This window comes from Glycine max, chromosome 5 (genome assembly GCF_000004515.6).
Source record: "Glycine max cultivar Williams 82 chromosome 5, Glycine_max_v4.0, whole genome shotgun sequence".
Lineage (NCBI taxonomy): Eukaryota > Viridiplantae > Streptophyta > Magnoliopsida > Fabales > Fabaceae > Glycine > Glycine max.
The window spans coordinates 4,517,459-4,530,432 of record NC_038241.2 but is presented as its reverse complement, the minus strand read 5'-3'; the positions used below and the strand labels follow the sequence as shown (position 1 = coordinate 4,530,432).

The 12,974-nt window shown below is 33.3% G+C and overlaps 1 protein-coding gene across 4 annotated transcripts; it reads right to left on the bottom strand.

The window, feature by feature from the left end:
* Positions 1–7,111: 7,111 nt before the first annotated feature.
* LOC100786173 (scarecrow-like protein 28) lies at positions 7,112–10,537 on the bottom strand. 4 transcript variants are annotated; one of them, XM_003525677.5, is made up of 2 exons: positions 10,244–10,537; positions 7,112–10,144 (listed from the first exon to the last, which is right to left on the bottom strand). In XM_003525677.5, the coding sequence occupies exon 2, from the start codon at positions 9,506–9,508 to the stop codon at positions 7,514–7,516; it is 1,995 nt and encodes a 664-aa protein (XP_003525725.1). In that variant the 5' UTR covers positions 9,509–10,144; positions 10,244–10,537; the 3' UTR covers positions 7,112–7,513. The 4 variants fall into 4 exon arrangements, with proteins under 4 accessions (XP_003525725.1, XP_006579605.1, XP_006579606.1 ...); XM_006579542.4 differs by having other exon boundaries at positions 10,324–10,537; XM_006579543.4 differs by having other exon boundaries at positions 10,342–10,537.
* Between the last annotated feature and the right edge of the window lie 2,437 nt (positions 10,538–12,974).

The following is a 12,974-nucleotide window of genomic DNA, read 5'->3' as shown; positions in this document are numbered from 1 at the left end:
AATCAAATAGAAATCATGAATTATGTTATTGTGTATATACATAAATTAACATTTTTACGTAGAAATTAAGAAATATTTTTTTATTCTTATAAAATAGGTATTATTTATCCTTTTTATTTTTATTTTACAATAAGTGTATATTTTACATTAATTAAAGATTAGGGAAAAAGTAAGGATATAATTGATAAAAAAATAATTAATAATATCTTGAGCTTTGAAGACGATAGAAAAATAAAAACAGGAATACTTAAAAAAAATATGACAATTAAAAAGGATTTGAGAAAGTATTTTCGTTGATAATTCATTGTCTCATTGTTAAAAAAACAAAAATAACTAATTTTCCTATAACATAGTCGATTACCGAAGTTGAACAATTGATTGTCAAAAAATAATTTATTATCTTGTATTTTTTTTTATTTTGTACCGTTTATCTTTTTCTCACTTCTTTTCTATTTTCTATTTTTATCTACCATATTTCTCACCAATCTTTATCTTTCGTACTAGACACACCCTTCATCTCGTTTATATATATATATATATATATTCCGTAGAACTCCTGGTGTGAACCTTCTATAATTTGACTCAATGACGAGTCATCATCTATTAAAAAAAAAAACTCGCTTTTAAACATTTTAAAATACATGATTTTATGAATTAAATAAAAGCGAAAACAAACACATTTTTCTTTCGGCAAACGGGCTAAGCAAGAAATAATTTTTATATAATGATGTGTATTCTTGGTAGGTAATACTAAATCTGGTTCTCATTCCATTTATATGGTATTTTAATTCCCCATTCCACCACCACTTTTGTCCTTCTTAAATTATTATCCTCTACCTAATCTATATCGCGCCACCGGCCTCTTCCACAATTTCATTTTACAACTCATAAAGCTGACAGCTACAGTTTATATACTATATACTATATGCAACTAAAACCAGACACTAGTATCCGTGGTCATTCCTCCGTACAATTCAATCATATAAATAACATTTCCTATATATATTGAAGCACCGAAAAAAAAATAAAAGAAAGAAAAAAGCTCCCATCATCCAACAAGGTAACACTGGCAACTATATGGCCCCATTATTTTAGTTATGAAAAGAAGTGGAAAAAAAATCGTTATAAATGAAAAGAAAAGAAAAATAAACTTTACAAATGAAATTTATTTTTATTTTTAAAAAAATTGTTATCTAAATTTCACCTCTTTCGATGATATCAAATAGATCAGATGATGGAAGTTAGAATGCAATTGGTTTTGAGCGAATACCTTTGAGTTGTGTATATGATGTCGTCTTCATATATTGAAGTTGGGGTGTACTTGTAGCTCTAAAGCTCAAATAGAACTCAAAACGATATTTTTAAGGGAATTATGTGTATCTACTTAAAGTTGTTTCAGGATATTCATAAAGGAGATAATAAGCAGTGGGAATATAGTTGTGGTGGAAGAGTTATTTAGGGGGTTAGAGGGGGTGAGAATAGTAAAAGAAGTTTCGGATTCATGGAGGTGGGTTCAGGATGTGTTGGGGTGTATTTGGTGCAATCGCCCTACTTAACTATATGCAATATAGAAGGCTTGACAGTGGAGGACGACACAGTTGAAAATTTGTGGTCAATGAAAGTCCCCCCAAAGATACATTTCTTTTTATGGAGGGTACTTAGGAACAAATTGACGGCGCCAGATAATTTGTTAAGGAGAAGAGTGAGACAATGGAACATGTTATTTTCACTTGTCCACTAGTAATGGATATTTGGAAATGGTGGTTTAAGGTAAAGACGATTTTTCCAGCTTCAGCTGGGATGCATTTTTGGCAATACTTGATTCTTTTTTAGAACAAGAGAACCAATGATAGATGGAGGAGTGTTGGTTAATTTTGAAAATCGAGATAATCCTGGATAAATCTGAAGTCGTGTATAAACACTTTCAGATTGAATCAAATTTCGGGGTTCAACCAAAATTGTTCAATCGGATAAAATCAGAAGATTATAATTCAAGAGTTTTGTTTTGGTCTTGTGAGTTTTTCACATGTTATGCTTTCTAAACCAGGATGATTATTTATAATCAAAGAACAGGTGGTTTTTGGCGGTTGAAGGAAGTTATGGAAGTTTTATCATTTAAAAAAAAAACGGTTGGCGGTTGATGGAAGTTTATCTTTTTAAAAAACTGTCTTTTCTTGAAAAATAACTTCCATGTAACTTCCAAAATTTGACTTCCATGTAACTTCCAAAATTTGCCTAAACCGAGCATCTCGTTATTACATTAAAACAAGCGTGCACTCTTATTTTAACATAATAAAGAGATCAATTACACTAAAATGTCCAACAAGGAGTGTGTGGGATTGCATTTCTTGGGTATTATGGACTACAACAATATCATCTTCAGAGGTAAAACTTTTCACAAACAGGTACTATGCAAGACATTTTAATTAATTCATGTTCATGGATCAAGAGTTATGATAGCAATTTTGATTACTCTTTTGCTCAATGGTCTGTGAATCCTGGGGCTTGTATAAAGGGATGAATATTACTTTTATGTGCCTCTGGATCGGGTTCGCGAAGGGAGAAGACTACATGCTCGTGGTTTTGCTTACATTTTGCATGGAGGAATCAAATGTATTTATTAAATGCAGGATAGTGGAATATTATATGTGCAATGTAGAGAAATTTGATTGGTCACTGATGAGGTTGAGCGGTAGGCGACGCCGATTGGGTGGCGCGGCGGCGGCGGTTCAGGGTGACATCGCTGGTGTTTGGTGGAGCGGTGGTTGAGGTAGAAAGGTTGGGATTGCGGCGCAAAGAGAAAGAAGAGGTAGGTCAGCAGGTATTGATTACCTGCATCCATCCTAACTTACTATTGGAACCCCTTTTAAGAAGGATTATTTGGATCTTTCACAAAAAATATGCAGTCAATTAACAGAAAACGCTAAGAAAGTGTCAAAGAAATACATTTTTACGTAAAGAGTGCAAATATAATAAGTTATAATCACAAGAGAGTAAATATAATTTGCTGATTTTGCTCTACAAAAAATATATAGTAAGATAAATATACAAATCAAAATATGAAAAAAAAAACCCTGAAAATTCGAGATCATTCCTTGAGTCCTTCAGTTCTTGACCAAAGACTAAGACCATTCGTGCAAAACAGAAAAAAATGTAGATTAACGTGTATGACTCATCTCCACAAGACCACAACAGTTGGTTGGATTTGCAGGCTTACGTTATGGGTAGGTGTCCATAGATAGGATCATAAGCAAGGATGTCCACCAATAAGGAGTGGCTAGTGACTAAAACTCTTTTAAGTATATATAACTATATATGTGAATAAAAAAGCAGGTAGAATAATTGTCTCTTATTAATTCTCCTACTAGTATTTTACATCTTCCAAAATTAGGCTCATAACTATAACTACTAATTATAAAAGATACCCTTGATCTGTGTCGGATCTAAAAAAAATAAAAAATACAAGGTTGTCCAAACGCCAAATGTATCACAAAGAGAACTCTAGGTGATGGAATTTAATGAATGTGAAGTGTGCATTGCATACAATTTGTTTTTTTGACTGTCATTACATACAATTATGAAATGCAAGAAATGCACCATCGTATGAAAAAGTAGAAGTTTAAGGAACGAATAATTGCATGCTTTTAATGAATGTGATGTGTGCATTTCATACAATTATTGCATTTCACACCCTTGATTCGTGCCTTATAGATGCAATAAATTATTGTGTCTCACGTATCATACTTCACTTGTAATTAGAGACGAAGCTACGTTCTTCGTTGAGCCCCCTCCCTCCATATCTTTCAATTTTCTTAACTTATCATTTTTTATATTTTATATGTAAAACTTTTCATTTTTTTATATGTAAAATTATCGGCTTATGAATTAGTATCATTTTTATATATTCTTGTGTTGTAGTGTGACTTGTAAATATTTTTTTAAGTTGCGCTAATATCAGTCTAATCCAATCACAATTCTTTTTCTAAATTAAGCAAATCAATTTGTTTTAATATGTGAAACTTATGTGCAGACGTTCACAAAATTCGGAAATTTGATTTACTTGTTTTTAAACTCACTCTACATATTTCAGACTATCACCTCTGCATGTATAACTAAAAGTTTCATTTTGTTGCTTATTAAAATAGTAAAACTTACTCCTCATAAATAACCATTAGCCTTGGGACAAAATATCTTTCAGATATAACCTCTCCACGTGTAACAAAAAAATATGATTCAATGATTAATGGCAAGTTCCCCGGTCCTTATCTTGGTCCCTTATCTTAATTCTCCCCACCAGAAGAGAAAATTATCACATGATTGAACGAGTGGTGACAAAACAAAGGCAGAAATAAAAGACGACAAGTCTTTGGGTAACTTGTCCAGCTAAAAAATATTGATGTAGACATCAACGATCGATCTTAGAATTAAAACTTCATGTTTGCTTAGTTGTAGGTCACTTTCGGTGGGTTGTCATGAATTTTTATAATATATTTGAGTCCTATTTTTCTCATTTTGCGGCATATACTACTTTTAAAGTCTTTTTTATTAAATTAAATTAAATTAACATTTGTATTCTTTTATTAAAATTATTTAAAATGTAAAAACTAATTTACAGTTACACAGTGTTTCAGACGTTTAATAATATAAAAAAAATTAGATAAAAGTAATATATATTTTAACTCAAAAATCTTAATGTTCATCATTTAAGTCTTATCATATGATATTTAATATTTTTATTATTATTTAATATACGATTTTACTTCACACTTATATTCTAATATTATAATAAATATTATTTAATTTGAGTGACAATAGATTTTTTGTTATCGTTTATCTTATCTTCTTAATTATCAAAGTTTTAGATAATAACTTAATTGGTATATTCATTCATGGCCAAAATCCCAAAAGAATTTAGAAAATAGGCATGACAGGTTGAAGCTTCAAATTTAGGAAGCTTATAGTTAGACTGAAATTGAGAATATACACAATCTTTCATTCTCAACTCAAAATAACAAATAAAGATTAAAAGACTGAAAACAAAATGCATTTGACATGTTCGGCTTAACATTGGGGAGGGAGCACATATATTTAATTTTTTTTTTAGATACATTAATCGTAAATGTATTTTAAAATTTTTTACATTTGCCTGTCATGATACAATGAGGAAACAAAGCGGCCAATTCATTGCATGTTTCAAAGTAAAACTTGTACCACAATCATTAGTTTTTAATCAAAATGTCTTTTATTACAAAAAAAAAATAATCTGAATACAATGACCACTAAAAGCTCCTCAGTCATCAACATAATAATTCTCAATCCTAATTCTGTTCACTTTACTGGGAAAAAGAATATTCTCTCATTAGAATGTGTGGTGACAACAAAAAGATGTGAAAGACAACAAACTTTAGTGTATCATTTCCTGCTTAGAAATGATGCAGACATCAACGGCGAATACTAGAGTTAACAGATTGATGTTTGCCCAACCATCGGGATATTATTAGTAGGTTGCTTCAAATCATCTAGAAAAGTTTATATATATATATATATAAAGAAGAGAATTATTATTGATACAATTTTTTTACAGGATTTTAATAAATTGTCTCAAAATAGTTAATAACAACTTATACATTCTACTATTTTCTTAAGGGACTTAAAGTTTACCCAATTCATTTTTCTCAAATGATTCCCGGAAGATTGTACGCTCAAGTTAAGGTACAATTCCAACTGAAGATCTCAGTACGGTGCTCCTTGCCAATTGATACATGGATATGTCATAGGTGGGTGAAACATTTTAAGCTAAAATATTAATTTGATTTATTATGTTTTTATATATTTTTATTTGATCATTTATGTTTGTGAATAGATTTAAAATGATTTTTTTCGGTCAATTTTTGTTGACAGCATTAGTATTTTAAATTTAATAATTAATTTTATAAAGAGTGATTTTTTTCAATGGTATTCACGAGAGAAAGCCCAATAGCATTCATGACAAAAAAAAGTACTTGCTATTTAAACCCCCAATTTTTACTAAGTACATCACATTCCCCCTTTATATTTTAATTATCCATTATATCCTTAAAGGGTTACATCCCTGGAAAACTCTGTTTTCTCTTTCTGAAATAATATATATATATATATATATATATATATATATATATATATATATATATATATATATATATATATATATATATATTCAAGAAATGTATTATATAATAAATATGAGGTGAAGATTATCTTTAAAATTAGAGTTTAAAAAATAATAAAGATAGAATGAAAATAAAGTTTAGATAGGATTTAAAGAATAATTATGATAAAATGAAAATAAGATTAACAAATGGGAGGTAGATAAGCATTTAAAAGAATAAATCTAGTAGAAAGTTATAAAAAGGGATAACCATTGTGTTTTTTTTATGTGACATTGTCTTTTAAGGTACATTCATCATTAATTTTATCTAAAATCTATATTTTTTTTACATAAAAGATACAAAATTATAATAAATATTTTATTTTTCAATAAAATCTTACCATTTTAAATGCTCAAAATAAACTTTGAGGGCGAATGCCAACATTTCCCTTGCTTTAATTATCAATTTCTATAAGTTTTTAATAAAATTGTGACCAAAGGAAAGTAATCATTCATAATAACTTTACGGGTAAATTTACTAAATTACTTAGTCTTTTTCATTCTTTATTCACATCTATGATCTATCATTCAATTCACTTCAAAATAAAATTTAAAAAAAAAAGATAAAATTTCATAAACTTTTAGTCATCACATCAACGAAAAACTACAAGTTACTTAGGTCTTGTTGAGAGTGATTATTGATTTTAATTATAATAGATAATTTTTCCTTACTTTTTGTAAAAAAAATATTTTTATTTTTTGTTTCACGTGATATATTACAGAGTGGAACAAGAGAAATTTTATTTCTTTCCATTACATTTCAGTTCTTCTCAATTTCTGTCCCAAATCTAAGCAAAGTGAAAAGTTGGGCAAAATGAGAAACAGATAGGAAAATAGATGCAGCAGAGTCATTTTTCTTTGCCTCGAAGCATTGTTACAAAATGAGAAACAGATAGGAAAATATAATTACATAGAAACCAGAGGGGACACAAATCACTGAATTCATTCATTTCATTTCAATCACAAGGACTTGGGAAAGAATTTCAGCTTACATAAACAAAAGAATAAAACAATGATCAGAAATTGACCTCAAATGTATGAAATATTATCATCTAGACATCATCAGGACTATAAATAATAATAAAAATAAAGAACAGAAGGCAATTACTGTATTGATACAAATTGCACCAACTAATCTTTGGGCTAGGCAAATTCTTATCTGCAACAAAGAATGAAAGAATAATAATAATGACAATTTTCCCTACCTACAAAGAATAATACTCTTGTACTCTCGACTCTCCCCTGACCCCTTACCTTTCTTGTGTCTGTATTTCATACTCTGAAGGAATGAATTATGAAGAAAGAATCACCAATCACCAATCAAAATCAACTTGGCTGAGAAAACGAGGACGAGGTACCCGCAGCAGCATCAACAGGCCCCCAAGCAGAGACAGTGTACAAAGGTTGCTCTAACCAACTAAGTGTAACTCCTGTTGCTCCTTCCTTCTCTTGTTTCTTCACACTGTAACTCTCGCAAGAATACATCTTCAACAGCATCTGGCTCTGGCTCAATTCTCTTTCAGTAACACCCATGCATCTGAACCCTCCTTGCTCCACCATCATCCTCCTCCAGTTCCCGAAACTCTCGTGCCTCTCCACCCTCTCCCTTCCTTCGCAAGCAACAATGTTCCTTATCTCCTTAGCATACATCTCTTCTATTTTCACCCTCACCGCACTCTCTTGCGGAAGCCCACTCTCGTCAATGGAATCAAACAATGCCGAGTAGTATTTCAACGAGTTACACACCCTTCCCTCCAACCTGTTTTCGTTATGTTCTGCTTCTTGCTCTGCCACCACGACAACGCTGGGATTTGTGCTGCGGATTAGACCCAAGAAGTCCCTCAAGGCTCCTCCGCTTCCGTCGTAGAGTGTCTTGTGAAGCTGCAAAACGCAGTTCACAGCCACCGTTTCGTGCTCCTTCACGTGGAGCATCCACAGCCTCACGTCCTCGAGTCTGTCCACCACAGGGTGGAACTCGAAGGGCAGGTTTAAGGCCTCAGCGAAACCGGCGAGCCTCTCGCCAGTTTCGTTGAGGTCCTGTTTTGACTCTCCGATCCCAGTGATTCTCACGTGGGTCGGAGGGTTGGACCTCGAAGCTAGGCTTTGGAACAAACCTGACCATTGAAGGCCTTGCTTGATGTCGAAGTCTATTATGTGAACCCTGTCTTTGCCTTCAAAAGCCCTCAGCAACATCTCGTTTGATGTGAAATGAAGGAACCTGGGAATTGGGGTTACTTGGTTGAGAAGTCTCATAGCAGTAGCGGATTCATCGTCCTCCACCATGTCGCGAGAAGTGGTTGTGGTGGTGATGTGGAAAACGTGAGGCCAGAGCCTCGTGACTCTGATGGCTAATGCTTCTGTGAAGTAAGCACAAATGCGGCTTATGGAGGTTGTTCCTTTGGGGGAAGCAAGATCACCCAGTTTTGCTATGAAGTGGTTGATTGCAGTGACGTTTCTCGATCCAATGGCGTCGACGCAGCCGGTGAGCAAACTCACGAGCTCGAACCCGTGGTGGTTGTCTTCTTCCCCTGTATCCACCTCGTGGTGATAATAAGGGTTCCCTGAACCGTTTCCCACTTCGTGTTCTGAAACGTTGTCGTTTAGCCTCAGGCTCTGGCTCTCCGAGGAAGCGTTGGAGACTGAGCCTGAGGCATGGTCGCTGTGGTGGTGGTGGTGAGGGCGGTGGCTACCCTCGCCGAAATTTGTGATCTTTGTAACACATGATTCCAGCCAAGGGTTTAAAGGGAAAGGAGCAGAATGAGAAACCACTTCAGAAGGAACAAAACAAACCCTGTCTTCCTCTGAAGAGAAAGAAGCAAGTGAAGTGTTGTTGTTATTGTTGTTATTGTTAAATCCTCCTAAAGTAGTCCCAACAACATCAGGCTGAAACCAATCACACTCAGTGCTGCTACTCTTTTTCTTCCTCTTGGCTATGTTGTTGGTGAAGGAATCGTCTTGGTGCTCCGCCGCGAGCCTCTTCAAACTCTTGTTGTTGTTGGTGTTGTCTTTGATGATGGAGTCTTCCACCAATGGTGATGGTGCTGCAGTGATGGCCAGAGGTGGGAGTCGAATGTGTTGCTTGAGAGAACAGGTGCTGGTCTTGGCTTCGATTGGTTTCTGATCCACTGAAAGAACAGAGCGTGAAGAGGTGGTGTCTTTGTTGTTGCGAGTGAAGGTGGTGGTGGTGCATGGCAGGTCCAATCTCTGCGTGCTCATGGAAGAAGGTAGCTGGAAGTGGCAGGCTTGAAACTGTGCTGATGCTTCGCTCCTCAATCTGTGCCTCGGTGACAACAATGTCGAACTAGAACACCCAGCCAACATCGTCTGAGGGTTTTTGTAACGCCGCTTGCTGCTGCTTCACTCACCCCAATGCTATGTGCTGCTTCTTTTTCCCTTCCCTTTTCTCTCTATTATCTAGTAATTAACTTGATTAACTATGCAACAAAATGGTTCCTTGTGTTGTTTCTAAAATGCAATGTGTGACAATCTATGTGAGTGTGTGAAAACTTTCTTTCTAACGAATTCTTTTATGTCCAACAAAAGAGGAATCCGATGAATTTAATTTAACAAACACGGAGAAAATGAACAATCAAGAAGCTGTGGTTGGTTGGGTTTTTTTTTTTTTTTATCTTTACAAATTCGAAATGTTTTTCCTAAATGAATACTGAATCTGTAAGTGGGGAAATAATAAATGTAATGTAATGACAAAAGAATGTGAAGTTGTTATTATATGCAGGAAAGAATGAAAGAATAGTAATGGAAAAGGCCTAGGCTAGCTAGCACATGAAAGCGATCATCGGATTCCAAAAGAGTTCAAACAAGGGACATTTGGAAGTAGTAGTAGTAGTAGCAGTAGTGTGATGTTGTGGTTTTTAGCTTGCTAAGAAGAAGGGATGAGAAACAGAAACATACACCTTGGAATTTGTGGCAGAAGTAGTAGTAGTAGTAGTAGTAGTCCTGAGGAGAAATAGTGAAAGCCATATTAGCAGTGGAAACGTTGAACAAGTCCGTCATTTCATTTGCAGCTGGTGAAGCAACAAAAGCCAGAAACCCCACCTCTGAATATGCACACTTTTTAAACATGCATTTGCATTTGGTTGAAACAAGAAACCCCCCCACCCCCCCCTCTCACTTACCCAAAAGATAACACAAACCTTTACCGCTGCTTTATATAACACAACTACGTGCGATCTTCCCCCACCACACCTTGTTCTACTTCTACTACTTCACTTCTTCTTCTTCTTCTTCTTCACCACTCCACGAGCACTGTCTCCATCACCGTAGGTAGTAGTTCCCCTCTTCTCGTCTGGGCCTACGAGTGCTTTGATTTACCAGCATTGGAGGAAAACAAAGGAATATGATGATGACAACATGCTCGCCAAAGGGGAGGGAAACACTTTGCTCCTGCACCGTCCGATTCAGATCCAACGGCCCAGAGCTGAGGACTTTTATGACCGTTGTGTGATGTCGCTGAAATATGACCGTTGGGAAGGGGGCGTTGGTGTACGGATATTCATGACACTGAGACTTTTCACGTGCCACGTCGAACGTACTGTCCCCTAATATCCGTTCACTTGACCGTTACTTTTACATTCTATAATTATAATCAAATTACTTATACAATTTTTTTTATTTTTCTGTTACTAAAATTGAGCTAATTTCTTTTTATAAAAAAAAAAAACAAAACAAAGCATCTCCGTAGCTCAAATTGATATCATATATATATATATATATATATATATATATATATATAAATGATAATTATCCCGTCTTTTCTCGAAAAGAAAAAAAATTCGTCTAGCATTTTTTTCGGCTCTATGAAGAAGGATCATAGTTCTGAATTAAATAAATACAACTTTTCATTTTTCATAAGTACAGTTTGTAGAGTATATTTCATCGTCATCATCGTGTCTCGTGGGACACGTGGCGCACAATTCGAGAAGGTCCTGGAATTGGATTCTCCACCTCCTGTTGACCACTTATGGCGACTTGACTGCTCTAGTTATTTTGGTGTTTAAAAAGTAGAAGAATAATTACTTATATCCTAAAAATAGTAATCAGGTTATCATTATTTTAATTTTATTGTATTATTCATTTTATTTTTATTTAATAGTTCTTAGTTATTCAATGTTATATTATACGAAAATTTAATCCTCATAAAAAATCTATCAAAAGTATAATTTAAATAATGAGATAATGTATAGTTAAGCGACAAAATAAAGTTACTTTGCATAATTCAACGTTAGATGCTAAAAAATGAATGAACGTGGATTTTATGTACCAAAATGAATGTAAAATAAATCAATAGGTGAAGAGTGACGTTATACCATATTCATTTTTTAGGGATGATTTGATACCGATGAAAAGGAGAAAAAGGGTGAGAATTGATCAGGATTTCAAATGATTTTGGAAAGAATGCGTGATTTGGTTGTGCATAGGAGAAACGAAATTTTCAAAAGAAAAATAATGGTTCTCACAATTAAAATTATTCACTTTAATTTGAGAAGATTGGGGGAAGATTTGAACAAAAATTGATGTATTGTTGCTTGGGTGTGTCTTCCCTACTCTCTTTCTCACGTTTTCTAATATAATAATAAATAATAATATTAAAATAAATAATAATGAATAAATAAATAACAATAAAACAATGCTAATAATAATATTTTTATTGATAACAAAAATAGTTAATAATCTATTTTATTTAATATTAATTTTTCTTCTTTTATCAAATCACTTTAAGTTAAATATTTTTTTCCAACCAAATCACTATCATTTTTACTTTATTTCTCTCTTTTTTTTTTCTCTTCTCACCTATTCTCTTCTTCTCTCCTCTCCTCTTCCCACCTCACAACCAAGCAACTCCTTACTCCTTACAAGAAATGATGAGCCCAAAATAACTCTGTGTACACGAAGGTTGTGGGACATCATTTGCGCTTGTATTATTTATATTTGTATTTATTTATTTTTATTATATCAAACATTTATTATATATTTTCCTTTCTTTATTATTTTTGCATAAAATTTATACAAAAAATATTGTACAAATATATTTTTCCTTACTATTTTATGTACATATATAATTTTTCTTGTACTTAATTATTATATTCGCCAATCATTTCATCTTATTGAACAAATAGTTTTTTATTTAAAAAAAAGTAATTTTCATTCTTGTAAGTACGCATGAGAGGATTGTGTACATTAAATGGTTTAAATTTGTTTGACTATGAAGTGACATATTTAGTACACAAATTAGTATTTTGCATATACTAATGTTCATCTCTTTAAATCTATCGACTTCTCTTCTCTATCTAAATTTTAACTCACTGTCAAGGACGATCAAAGAAAGGGAGGAAAAATTGGTTATGGTTGTCAAGGAAGGAGAGCGAGCAAGGTTGTAAGAGTATCAACCGAGTGTTCAATTTTACAATTGAAATCAAGGTCAAGCCTAACAAAATAAGCAACACCAATGTTTAATCCACTAAAATATTAAAGTCACCCTTTTTATCTGCTATGTAGAAAAAGCATTTTGCAAACAAGGGTGGTTTCCTATAACCTGAAAATGTCATCACCCTAGAAAAGGCCATATGCATTAGGAAGTCTAGTTTGGCCTTTGAGGTTGTCAAGTAACAGTGAACAGTGGGGGAAGATGGGTTACTTTGTATGGGATTCTCTTTTTGTATGGTTATGTACCTATTGTTCTATCGATCCATTTGGACATTTGGTTATCTATTAGTGTATTATATTATCTTCCCAATATGAATATAAGTTTAAAATATATTTTCGGTCC